We start from the raw sequence: 13,325 nt of genomic DNA, 5'->3' as shown, positions 1-13,325 counted from the left end.
TGACGGGTAGTGGTGGTGGCAGTTGTGATTGAGGAAGATGGTGGTGGATGATGGTAGTTTATATTGATGTGCAATACCATCTATGGTTGTTGATGGTGATGTGGTGGTTAGTGGTGGTAGTTGAGGTGGATGAGTGTTGGTTGTCATTGAGAATGATTGTGGTGGGAGAGTTGGGGATGGTGGGTGGTTGTAGTCGACAATGGTGGTGGCTATGATTGAGGAAGATAGTGGTGGTGGTTGAGTATGATGGTGGCGGGGTGGCATGGTGATAGTTGATAATGGTAGGCAGTGGCAGTAGTTAATAATGAATATGGATGATATCATCTTAATGAAATTAAGTCTATATTATATATCTTAATCATACAGATCTATTCAGAACCATTAAGTGATTGTGAAATAAAAAAATAACGATTAAGATCTGAATAATTAAGATTCAGACTTTAAAAACAAACGCACTTAATGTCTGAGATCTAAATGATTAAGATTCAGACCCCGTTAAGTGTGCAAACAAATAAGGCCCAAGTCCCTTAGGGATCGTTTGGTAGGAGGTATTAGAAAAAAAATTTCAACCTATGTATAACTAATACTTGCATTAGTTATACATCATATTTGGTATTAGCCTATATATAAGTAATGCATAGAAAATCATGACATTAGTATACCAAGGCTATTAATGCATGCATTAGTATGGTTAAAGATAAAATTATCCTTAAAGTCCCTTAAAGCTAGAGAATATGGAGGGCATTTTTGTAAATAACTATTTTTCTTAAAAATTATGCAATGCATTATAACTTTTAATACATCACACCAAACAGTTTATAAGAAATAATATTTGTAGAACTAATGCTTGCATTACTAATCCATACATTACTAATCTCTGCATTACTAATATACTGTATTCTTCACTATTTTTATACACCCTACTAGACGACCCTTAGATACTTGGGCTCGTGCACAACACGAGCGTTACTACACTAGTTTGCTTATAAGTTCGGGTAAGCAAAACAAATAAATAAATAAAAGGAGAGAAAAACTCCAGAACATAACAATATGATAAAGCAAGTTTGAGGAACAAGAAGCAGCTCATTCTCTCAAAAATCAAAATCCTTGAAAATCCTTCCTCGTTATTTGCTCCCTCCGAGAGGAAACTCGCCCTTGACAGACGTTCTTCTCCTCAAATAGACAAAATGTCAGCCTCTAATTCCCCAAATCAAGTAGACCAAACCCTAGATGACCCCTCTAACCCAAATGAACCAGACAAAGACGACAACAACAACAACAACAACCCAACCTCACAATCTCAACCCCAAATCTTGGAACCCCTTAACCCCACAAACCAAGAAAATCCACAAAATCAACAAACCCCAGAAGTGATTCTTGACGAAAAAGACCATGAAAACCCTGATCAGAAAAATTCAGGTACGGCTGATACATTCCCTAATTTTTCTTTAACTGTGGTTTTACCGATTGCTGACTCATCAGAGGTAAGTGTCCCTGACCCTCCACTAATGTCACCCACTACTACTACTACCCACAAGCGCATCAAGCGTAAGAAGGGTAAAGCCAGCACTAAGAAGTTACAAGCCATTGAAAAAAGACTTCAAACACTTAAGGAGAACTTAAAGCCTCTTCCTTTTTGCCCTTCCAAGATTCTTGATTTCGGTAGGCATGAGAAGTTACTGAGGCGTTTAGGGTTATGGGATTTTGTACATATAGAATTCGATCGAGATTTAAGGGTGGATTTGATTGCACAGTTAATTGCTACTTATGATTCCAAATCGAGGTGTAGTTATGTTAATGATTTTAGAATCTTGGTTAATCGGGCTGATTTAGCACGGGCGTTTAAGCTGCCTGTGAAGAAGGACAAAGGTAGTGCTGATGGTCTGGACTTGGATGCTGATGCATTGACCGAGGAGTCGATAGGTTTTCTTGAGGATTTTGTGTCGATTTGGGTGCTTTTGCATGAGGACACATTTATAATGCCTAACGAGGTCTTAAATTGGATTAAGACTATAAAAGATGGGCACCCTGAGAGAGTGGATTGGGCTGGATTGTTCTGGTTCATGGTCGAGAAGGAATTGACGAAAGGGGACCAATTAGCGGACTGTTATTATGCTGCACATTTGCAGTACTTGATAAAGTCACAGCGTGAGGAGGTATTGTTTGGTGAAGAGCCGGAAAAAATGGAGTTTGAAGCTGCTGTGAAGGAGGAGGATGACTGTGGTAATGAGGACAATGCAAGAGTTGGTGGCTCGAGTAAAGCTCAACAAGAGGATGGAGCTTTAGAGGAGGGATTGAATTTTGAGTTGACTTTGGGGCATGATCTTGGCCAGAAGAAAGAGGCGAAGGATGTGGAGATGGTGGATGTTGAGGAACACAGAGAAGAAGAGGAGGGGGATGAAGCGAAAGAGAAACAGTGGCTTTTTGATGAGAGAACAGATGCAAATGAGCCCTTGTTACAGAGATGTAAGATGCAGGAAGCAGTTTCTTTGGATAATGATGAGGAGAAGAAAGAAGACCACGAGTTGGCAGATGATAACGAGGAGGAGGAGGAGGAGGAGGAGGAGGAGGAGGAGGATGAGGAAGGAGCGGAGACGCATGAGGTTGAAGATGAATTTGATGTTATGCCTTGTGATGATACTCTTGTTGGGGATGGATTGACAGGAAACCTACTTCAAACAATGGAAAGTACGCAAATCGCATTTACGTCACAGGGGCAACTTCATGATCAGTCTTCAGTTGAGCTTCTTGCTTCTAGAGATGAGATGCACAAAGGTGGTCCCTTTTTTGGTAGTGGAAGTAAGAGAGAGATTGAGATTGAGCCTGACAATTCTCTCAACGGCAGCAGCAAGAGGTTGAGGATTGACGGCGCATGGGACCAGAAGCCATTAGATTTTGGATCATGCATGGAACAAATGCAGCAGCTAATGGTGAGGGCTAGGATGATATATGAGACAAAAGAACAGAACGAGGAGCAATTCAACATGAACCAGCAAATTTTGCTCAACGAATTGCATAAAAGGGACAGTGTAATTGAACACTTGCATAAGTCTAAATATGAAGAAGTACAAAGGAAAGACGAAGAGATTTGTCGTCTTGAACGGGAGCTTTTTATAATGGGAAATATTTTGGATGGTTACAGGAAGGCATTGAAGGACACCCAGAAACAGTTCTCTGAGTATAGGCAAAAGTTCCAGCTGCCTGAAGAACCATACTACAAAGATGCTGGTCCTGGAGGTCAAATGTTGAGCACTGCTGAAATCGAAAAGCTACGCCTCAAGCAAGAGGAAGAAAATCGATCCATTTGCTTGCTTTTGGAACAAAAAGCAAAAGAAGCGGAGGAAGAATATGCTAGTCAGTTTGAGGTTTGTATTGATAAGGTTCAGATGCTGGATAAGAGGTTGATGAACCTTGAAGATGACATGAAGAACCTGAGAAACTTGAGGGCAAAAAGTAAAGTTCCGAAAAGTGAGGAAGAAATCTCAGAAACTCCCGACTGCCCTCCAAATGAATGATTTGCTCCGCCAAATCTTCAATTCCATGGTTGAAATGCAGGTAAGGCCAACTTATGATAATACCATACTCTCATGATCTGCTTTGTGTGATGCATTATTTCAATCTTTATAGGGATCGTTTGGTAGGATGCATTAGAGAAAATAATGCATGCATTAGCTTTTGGTATTACTAATCCCTTGTTTGGTACACTTTTTCAACCTATGTATTACTAATGCAAGTATTAGTTATACAACCTAATTGGTATTATCCTATGTATAACTAATACATGGCAAACCATGGTATTAGCAATACCAAGGCTCTTAATGCATGCATTAACATGGTTAAAGACAAAATTATCCTTAAAGTCCCTTAAAGTTAAAGAATATGGAGGGCAATTTTGTAAACAACTAATTTTTAAAAAATTGTGCAACGCATTTTAATTTTTAATACACCACACAAAACAGTGGATAAGAAATAATCTCTGCATAACTAATGCGTGCATTACTAACTCATGCATTATTAATCCCTGCATTACTAATACACCTTATTCAACACTATTCTTATACACCCTACCAAACGACCCCTAAAATTGCATAGGGTCTTTTTTTGTTGCACTGTTCCTCCTTTATGCACGTAGTCTACGATCTACTTTTCCTGTCTTTCCCTCTCCCACTTTTTGTTGTAATTTGTATGGTGCAGAAAATTGAGAATATAAAGAAAAGGAGCGCCACACATGTTGGATGCTTTATAAGAACATTGAGAATATGAATACTTAGAAAAAGAAATTCAAAAAATTTAGTACAAACTATCATAATCTATAGAGTATAAGACACCCAAATTGCACCAAATATGAAATTAAAAACATAGGGAAATACAGAAAAACTTATAAATTACAAATGTCAAATCTAATACATTTTAGAGCACCAAAAGAGAATATCATCCACCACGGAAGGGTAAAAGCAAAGAAAATGAAGAAAAAGTGAAGGCGGGTACTCTGGATACAACAGCAACAAATCAGTGGGACAATTCAAGTCTGCACTTTGAGTTTTTGTTTATTCTACTAAGGTCTTAATTTTTGTATGTATTGGACCTATTTGGTGTGCATTTGTTGTTAAAAATAATAACACAGCTGTTATTTGACAGAAGTTATTCCTTCAACTTTATGTACTTCCCCCTCTTTGGATTTCTACTGAGGAAAAATCTTTTTGTCTACAGTGACGGGGTGAAACGTTCTCGAATAAATCTACATAAAAGACTTGGAGATCAGATATTTCAAAATAAAATATTGAGTATTGGGAACATATTTACTTACTCATCTAAAAGACATGACCTACTTTGACTAGCACGGAGATGAAGAGGAGAAGGTTTGAATAGACTATGGTACTGTTACTATAAGATACGAGTGTGAAAACATCACTTCTAGAGCTAAAATGGTAGAACATATAGACGAACATAGATCAAATTGAAGATTGAACTATAAGGAAGCAAGAGTTTTAATAGTTCGAGTTGGAGATAATTCCAATTAAGTATATGGGTCCAATTGTTTTAGGACAAGCAAAAATGGAAAGTAGGTCATTCCGGATGGATTTGTTGGGTTTTCACTCTATCATTTCCTTGTATATTTCATTCTTCAATTGACTGCATGCAAGTGTATGTAGGCTCAATTACTATTTTAACCCATTTCCCTTCATTCAAGTAAGCTGTTATCCAATACAATCTCAAACCTTTACTTTGCTCTTTATTTTGGGTGAATGTGCATTTCTTCGTTACAAAGTTTTTAAATCTTATGCGTTAATCTTTAACCTCATGTCGCTTTCTCTTGGAAATTTTACTGTGAAACATTCAAAATTTTGATCATTTGTTGTTTCTTCAAAACATCTATCCCTTTGTCCCAACTGAATCTTCACATTTCCTTTTCATAGATATTACGATTATATACATATATGTGGGTTTGGCTAACCTATTACATGAAGGTAGTAGGTTAGCATTGTAACCACTTTTGGGTTTCCTTAAATTTCCTTAGTATCATATTATACACGGATCATTGGAGGGGCAATTTTGTCATTTCAAAATAATTAGTCCCCAAATCATAGCAGGTGATTAATAAGTTTCCGTATATTATCATGAAATTTCAAAATTATATATTATACTTGCAAAACTTAAGCTATAATAGCAGCTTGGACATATTTTTAAGTTTAAACCCATAGCTGTGCCTGCTAATGGATATTGTTCAAACTAGAAACTGATATATGTACCATAATGGGTATATAAGGTACCATTTTCAGTGGAAATATTTTCTGGTAGTTCGCGATAAATTACAAAGCAAAATCTTGCCGACGTTGCTTTTCCACGAGAAAGATCATCAACCTTATGAATTGTCTGCCTTTTTAGATGTTTTCTGATGTGTGCTGTTTATCTACCTAACCTGCTTATCTGTATATGTAATAGATTTTAACACAATAATGTAGGTTTCATGCAGATGTTTAACTTACATTTGACATGTTGCTCTTATGTCTTGCTCTTGTAGGAAGGTGGTGTTGCAAGTATTTTGAAGAAAGCAAGCTTAAATTAACTCATGCTGATCTCTAAAACTATTATTTTTGTGGCCTTGTTAGTAATGCTTTAGAGTTTCTACTACTTGAGTTCTGACATTAGGTATTGATGAATGCAGTTGTAATGTGATTGCTATTGCATAGGGGTATGACTTGGTTCTATGTTATTAGGTTTTGGATTTACAATAGTATATATAATGGTACTGACTCAGAACATTGGCCAAGCTTCTCCTAAGTCGGAAGTATATTTATGCTTTTAAGCAGAAGCATATGCAAATTTGGAGGAGAAGAAAAAAGTAGCTTCTCCCCAACAATACTTTTTTGAAAAGCATTTTTGATTTTTGAGAAAAATAAACTTAGAAGTACTTTTTAAAAGTTTGGTCAAATATTAATTGTTGTTGAGAAGTGCTTTTTCAAATTAATTAGCCAAACAAATATTAATTCTCACCAAAAGTATTTTTAAAAATGACCTTTTTGAAGAAAAAAAAACACTTTCTTGGTACGTAGACTAAATTTTTCTGAGATTATAATTCTGTGATTGTAATTCTTGGACTAAATTATCTCACATGGGAGGTGAGATAAAATAATTTCAGGTTTGATGGGATAATATAGGATATTCAGAATAAATTTATATCGCCAATCAAATACGGTATAAATTTAATTTCAATTCCTATCCCACCTTATCCCTCGTATCAAACGACCTTTAATCCTTGCTTGCTGACTTCAACACTTTTAATTGCTTAACCCCCCCCCCCCCCCACCCCCACCCCTCAACACACACACACACCCAAAAAAAAAGGCTTTTGTTAACTCGTCAAAACTTGGTCCATTTGTCTTAGGACATGATATGTGGTTATTTACAATGCACTTCAGTTCCTGTGTTTTTTTTTTTTTTTAAATCCTACACCTACTTTCTATGTTATTTTAAAATAAATTTCTCGTTTTACTTTGTTTACCCGTCTAGTATCCAAAATCAATTGGCCCGGCTTATTTGGAGTCAGTCGCATCGGGTAAAATTTACTAAAAGTGGTAAAACGCTTATTCTCAAAATTTTCATTCTCAATGGTCAAAGTCAAGATTTCTTATTTTGGATAAAGGAACATGAACAAATTAATTTCCTACTAACTCTTCCCGTTCATTTTTACTTGGCATGTATACTAAAAATAGATTTTTATTTTTACTTATCACTTTAGCATATCAAGAGAAGATAATTTTTTTTTTCCTGTTATACCCACATAATTTATTACTCATTTCAAATCATTTTCTCAAATCCAATAAAATATGCATCAATTAATATGGGTATCATGGTAAATTATGCACTTCATTTATTATTTCTTAAAGGACGTGAAAAGTCAAAACGTGCCAAGTAAAAGTGAACGGAGGGGTAGTTGTGATGGAAAATCAAAAGAGAGCATAAATTGCCAAATATGAAAATTGAATTCCTATCACTATAATAAATAGAGCACTTTCAAGTTCCAGCTTTAACTTGCATATATCAGCTGAAATATATGCATAGTTTTATGGGGTAAATTTAACTGATGGTTATTGAACTATCTTTCAATTTCACTAAAGTCATATAATTATTTTTTGTCACTTAAAAGTAACTAAACTTTATCATTGTCACTTAAAAGTTATTGTCTCAAACCCCTACAATAAATATGATATGGCATTAAATTTTATGATAAAAATTTAAAAATAAATGCCACATAAGCTAATATGGGTCATACCAATTTTAGATTCATTTATCCTTTAATGTGATTTGATCCATAATCCAAATGAGTTTCGATAAAAAAAAATATTAATTCCACATTAGTTTAAAATGATTATTTTGCTTTTTTTGTCACATCACATTCATAATTATTCTATACTAAAATAATCTATGCTAGAAAATTCTTATTTTGTTTGTATGCCTCATCCGAGTTATTTGTAGTATTCAAGGATAATTATTACTAAGGGTAAAAAAGAAAAAAAAATAATCAATTTTGTTTTGAGTTTCTAAAGTGATAAATAAATTGAGATAATTATTTTTAATAATTACGGCTAATAATATGAATATGAATAGTTATATCATATATGAGTGCAGCACCGTCAAGTGTACGCTTGCCCCTCTTTCTGAAAGCTTTATCGCTACATTTGCTTTAAAACAAACAATTTATCTTTTCGCAACAGTTTACTTTTTTTCTTGGTTCTGATTTCTGTTGGCCCAACAATTCAGATTATAGAAATCTTCACCATTGACTGGCAGTCAAAGGCTCTTTGATGACTGGAACCACATCATTAAAATTGTCTTTATTTTCAGTCGTAAGTTCAGAGAAGTAAACTAACAATGTATTCATTCAATCTCAATTTTTAATTTTAGAGAATTTCTAATTTTGTTGTAGTGACTATATAAGATCTACTATTGAAATGAAAAAAAGTCTGAACAAGGCAAAATCATAGAAGCATATTCGTACAACTCTAACTAAAATATAATGCGAGCACATATGTTATTTAAAATTTTGTACTTATTTAAACATTCGACATACAAATAGAAAAAAAAGGAAGTATTTACATTTATCAATGTTATTGCTCTCTTTGAGAGAGAATACATAGTAGCAAAAGATAAAAAGAATAAAACACTCACAACAAAAGACACTGAAAAAAAGAGCGTGCCATAAACTGACATCAAACAGCTACTCCACTTGCCCCTTCCAACAATAAAACTTTTGAAGGTAGTTGAAGAAATTAAAAAAAGAAATTAATGATTGATAAATAGAAATAAATAATAATAACAATAACAATAGCACACCCATCCCATCCCTAAGCAGAAAAATAAACTAACTTCTTATATGGTCCCCTAAATTTGAGAGTTCACTGCAGGAATTCAAGTGACCTTATCTTTGTCCCCTCCATAATAAGAAACTTTCTTTGTGGGTCCAATCACCACATGAATCTGCTTAGTGCTTCTCCTTGGGCTACACTCGTTTTTCTTTTTCCTGCATAGAAGAAAATGGACTTTTAATTCATTAGTCACTATTAATTAAAAAAAAAAAAAAACAGTCTTTCGTTTTCTTTAAAATTATTATTTCCCAATAAGGAAGAGTCGTTTGTACAATTATTTCACATATTTAGATCCATCATTTATTGGTATTTTTCCTTCTTTTATTACTACTATTATTATGACATAATTACTTGCTTCGTCCTAATTTATGTGACGATGTTATTTTTTTGATATTTTATTCAACTCCAACTAAAACGTACCTAGCTGAAGGATCAGATCAGTTGACGAGCTGTTCTTTCTGCTCAGAAGCTTTGGCATCTGCAGCTGTTTGTTGTGATTTTGATTGGGGTGTTGGGGTTCCATCTTCCATCTTCTTTAGGTTTTGTTGATAATATATTTGTCTCAGCCTTTCTATTTCTCGCTTCAACGCTTCTTGATGAGCTATAATAATAAAAATAACTACGCCTCAATCCCAGAATAAGTTGACGTTCAATTAATTGAGGTAGAAAAATATTCTCAGCTCTTCGTAGAATAGAAGCTACATTAAGACATTGTTCGACTAATTGACTTTAAGAGGAATTAAATTAACGAATTAATGAATAATTTAATAGAAGAGTAAAAAAGAAGTTAGTTTTACCATCTTTAAAAATTTTATCTTGGGCAAGAGCTGCGATTCTTTGCTTGAGGACACTGTTGTCAACATTTAGGACCAGACGTTGGTGGTCCAGAAATGCAACCCTTGGTGATAATACAGAAACTTCAGCCTTCACAATATCAGGAAGAAAAAATAAATAAGATTGACTTATAAATAATCTAAATCTCCAAATTAATAAAGCATATTTTAATGTTAATAGAAAAGAAAATTAACTGGGAATCATTTTGTATATATACCTGAAGTGTGGTAACACTACGTTCTAGCTCAGATATGTACTGTAATTTCCTCACCCGTGACCTTTGTGCTGATTGTCTGTTTGCCAAGATCCTACATGAGCACCAATAATTGGAAAAATAGAAAGAATATCAATATTATTATTAATCACTGTTAATTAGCAATAATTATCAACAACCAATTTCCACTAATTTTTAATTAACAATCAACAACCATTATATAATTTCACAGTTTTCATAGACGTTTGTAGTATACTTTTACTATATAAAACTCAGAAATTTATGTTCCGAACATTAATATTTATACTACTAAAATTGTATAGTCTTTGGATGTAGAGACATTGTTAAAAGATAATGCTAGGTGTAAAAGATGAGCTCAACGAGAACAAAAATTCCTCCCTCCGTATATGTATGAGAAGTAATATAATGAGAAAATATTATAACTTGACGATGAATTATTGAATATATAGAACTCTTTTACCTTTTAATTCTCTTAGGATCGTTAATCTTTTCGCTAGAATTATTATCAGCAGTTGCATGCTGATCAGAAGCAGTTTGTTCATCGGATTTGCATGAGCTTTCAACTTCTTCAGGTTCAGTCTTAAGTTGTTGCTGCTGTTGCTGTTGCATCTCCTGTTCATCAGTGGAGATTATTGTACTCATCTTCTTTTCTTCATTAATGCTGTTATTGTCCGACGGCGACGAAGGATTATTGGCAATGTCATCGTTAAACATTGACATGAGTTGTTCATCGTCAAATCTTTCAAATTCTGAACCAGTTGTTTTTCCTGGAGTTGATAGCCTTCGGCATTCTTCAACCATTGGTGCTTCAAGAAAAGCTATTGAATCACTAATAGATCTCCGATGTGAACCTCTTTTGGTCGACGAGAAGTCGAGGAATTCGTCTACCCATGACGGGTTGTGAGCGGCTGTTGTTGTGGTGTCTATTTTTTGATGATGATGTGAAAAATCAGGCCAATTTGATGTCATGTTTGGTATTCTAGGAGGTAAATGTGCCATTGGAAAAGAATGAAGTGAAAAAGAGGAAAACCAAACTAGAAATGAGAATTGGAAGTGTGTTTTATATAGTGAAGTGAATAGCAAAACATGGAATGTTTAGGAAAAGAACATGAACACAAGGACATGAAGTGATATCATCAAATACTTGCATTATAACTTTGGTTGGTATTGTATTGTATGATTTAAAATGAATCTAGTTATCTTAACTTTCTGTGCAATGATCAGGGATCTTGGGGGGTGGAGGGGATAGGGGGAGGGTAGGGTCACATGGGGAAGAATGGGACAGCTATCTACAGCTGGTAGAGAGGTTGAGTCTCGACGGTATTACTGGAAAGTAGCAATAGTTTAATGTAGAGGAATCAGAGACCACGTGCCCTTGGAAAAAGCTTCTTATATTATACTACTATTATGAACCCCAAAACAAAAGGAAAAAAATAGCCATTATAGTTTCTCTTCTTTTCTTTTGTTTTGGATATGGTTAAGAATTTAAGAAGGAAATTTAACAGAAAGTCGACCCAATTGGTTGGTATTCACAATCACACCCAATCCATCGTCTGAGCTTATTACTATATTCACTTCAAAAACTGAGACAATGTAGTCAAACTAGCTTACCCATGTGCTCAATTGACGATTCTTTGTCTTACGACTTTTCCTTCTTCAAATTGCTCCTCAAGCATTAAGAGTCCTTTGGTTGCATTAGAATAATTTTGAATATGGTGTATTAGTAATGCTCGTATTAGTTATTATGATATATTTTTTATTCATTGTTTGATTTGATGTATTAAAGTATTGGACAATTTCTAAAAGAATTATTTGTTTACAAAAATACTCTTAAAACTAGTCTATTACTATTTTTTTAAAAGAAACATATATTGAGCAATGTTTTTATATGAAAAAAGTTTTTAAAAAATTATTTGATTTGTCTACCTATATTGTAGTATAGAACTGAATATTTATTTATAAAAAAAATATGCTAAGTATTTATTTACTAGGGATATAATTTTATTTCTCATTATTTGGATTATTTCAAACTTGCATTAATATAATAGTATATTTTAATCAAGCATATATTTTGAAGGACAATTTTGTCTTTAACTAAACTAATGCATGCATTAAAACTCATTGCATTGTTAATACCATGGTTTTCTATGCATTAGTTAAATATGGTGTATAACCAATGCTTACATAACTAATGTATAAGTTTAAAAATGTACCAAATAAGATATTATTAATACACAAATCTAATGCATCCTACCAAACGACCCCTAAGTATAATATCTTGTAGCAGCATGATTTGAATTATGATCTCTTAACTATTCAGCATCATGCAAATACCAATACATTACAACTACTCACGTATATTTTTGCATGGACAAGGATTACAGGTGGCAAAATCAGTCCAAATTAAAAAAATGGTCGTCCATCCTGCTCAAGTCAATTCAATCTCGCGTCCACGCAACATCCGAGGAGGATTGCACATTAAGTTGTATAATGTAAGTAGTGGCAGAGTCACTTTATGTTTGTCCGAAAAACTATACTATGTAGTTCGGTAATTTTTATTTTATATGTATATATTACTATATCAAGGCCGACTCTAACAGTATGGTGGGTAAGACATGTACCTTAGGCCCCCAATTTTGAGGGGCCCCATTTTTCAAAAATAATATATATTTTATAGGTATTTAAAAAAATAATATGTAGTACATAGTACTTTTGTGTTTTTCATATAAATTGAAAAAAAACCTTTTAGAGTAAATAAAGTACAAATTTGACTTATTTAAAAATGATAGATGAATAATTTTCAATGTGAGTTGATTTAATAATTTCATTTTTTACTCCTTTTTTAATGTTTCAATCTTATTGTTCATATTCTAGAACTTGCATATCTTCTTCCTTTCTCTTTATTCTTGCTCACCTTCTTGAATTCTTTCTCCAATATTTTTTTCTTTCTCCAAAATTTTATTTTTCACCTTCTTTCTCCAAAAATTTATTAGTTCAAGTGTTCAATAATATTTTTAAGATTTCAATAGTTCTATACTTCTATTACTTTATAAAAAATATAGTATAGTTTTCAAGATTTACAATAAGAATATGAAGTAGACAAGCAACAACTAGATATTTTGGACTCAAAGTTTTCATTCTTCAAACTTTTTGAATCACTAATCGGATAATATCTTTCTAGTATTATTTTTATTTGGTATTTGGTATTTCATTAATTTTACTCCATACATATCATTTAAGTTTTTTTTTTAAAATTTAAATACTTAGGCCTCACATTTGACTTTCGCCTTAGGCCTCAAATGCCCTTGAGCCGCCCCTGTACTATATGTTGACTCCGCTTGACTTCTTCACGTGTTTACTTTTTTATATTTTGACACCCCTTAGTGAAG

At 33.6% G+C, this 13,325-nt stretch overlaps 2 protein-coding genes across 2 annotated transcripts; one reads left to right on the top strand and one right to left on the bottom strand.

Annotated features, from left to right (window-relative positions):
- Positions 1–1,035: 1,035 nt before the first annotated feature.
- Positions 1,036–6,261, top strand: LOC104119497 (uncharacterized). The gene is made up of 2 exons (XM_009631018.3): positions 1,036–3,555; positions 6,023–6,261. Exon 1 carries the CDS (start codon positions 1,188–1,190, stop codon positions 3,513–3,515), a length of 2,328 nt encoding a protein of 775 aa, XP_009629313.1. The 5' UTR covers positions 1,036–1,187; the 3' UTR covers positions 3,516–3,555; positions 6,023–6,261.
- Positions 6,262–8,575: 2,314 nt separating this feature from the next.
- Positions 8,576–11,091, bottom strand: LOC104119498 (basic leucine zipper 61-like). Its single transcript, XM_009631020.4, has 5 exons — positions 10,397–11,091; positions 9,919–10,009; positions 9,665–9,791; positions 9,288–9,468; positions 8,576–9,022 (listed from the first exon to the last, which is right to left on the bottom strand). Exons 1-4 carry the CDS (start codon positions 10,933–10,935, stop codon positions 9,305–9,307), a joined length of 921 nt encoding a protein of 306 aa, XP_009629315.1. The 5' UTR covers positions 10,936–11,091; the 3' UTR covers positions 8,576–9,022; positions 9,288–9,304.
- Between the last annotated feature and the right edge of the window lie 2,234 nt (positions 11,092–13,325).

The sequence above is a fragment of the Nicotiana tomentosiformis genome, chromosome 7 (genome assembly GCF_000390325.3).
Source record: "Nicotiana tomentosiformis chromosome 7, ASM39032v3, whole genome shotgun sequence".
NCBI lineage: Eukaryota > Viridiplantae > Streptophyta > Magnoliopsida > Solanales > Solanaceae > Nicotiana > Nicotiana tomentosiformis.
This window is presented reverse-complemented; position numbering and strand designations above follow the sequence as displayed.

Excerpts from the sequence above, each read along its gene's own strand:
- LOC104119498 (XM_009631020.4), bottom strand. The coding sequence starts at position 10,935 with ATGGCACATTTACCTCCTAGAATACCAAACATGACATCAAATTGGCCT. Across the intron at positions 9,792-9,918 it reads GTAGTGTTACCACACTTCAG|GCTGAAGTTTCTGTATTATC; the intron begins GTATATATACAA and ends GATATTGTGAAG. Across the intron at positions 9,469-9,664 it reads AGATAAAATTTTTAAAGATG|CTCATCAAGAAGCGTTGAAG; the intron begins GTAAAACTAACT and ends TTATTATTATAG.
- LOC104119497 (XM_009631018.3), top strand. The coding sequence starts at position 1,188 with ATGTCAGCCTCTAATTCCCCAAATCAAGTAGACCAAACCCTAGATGAC.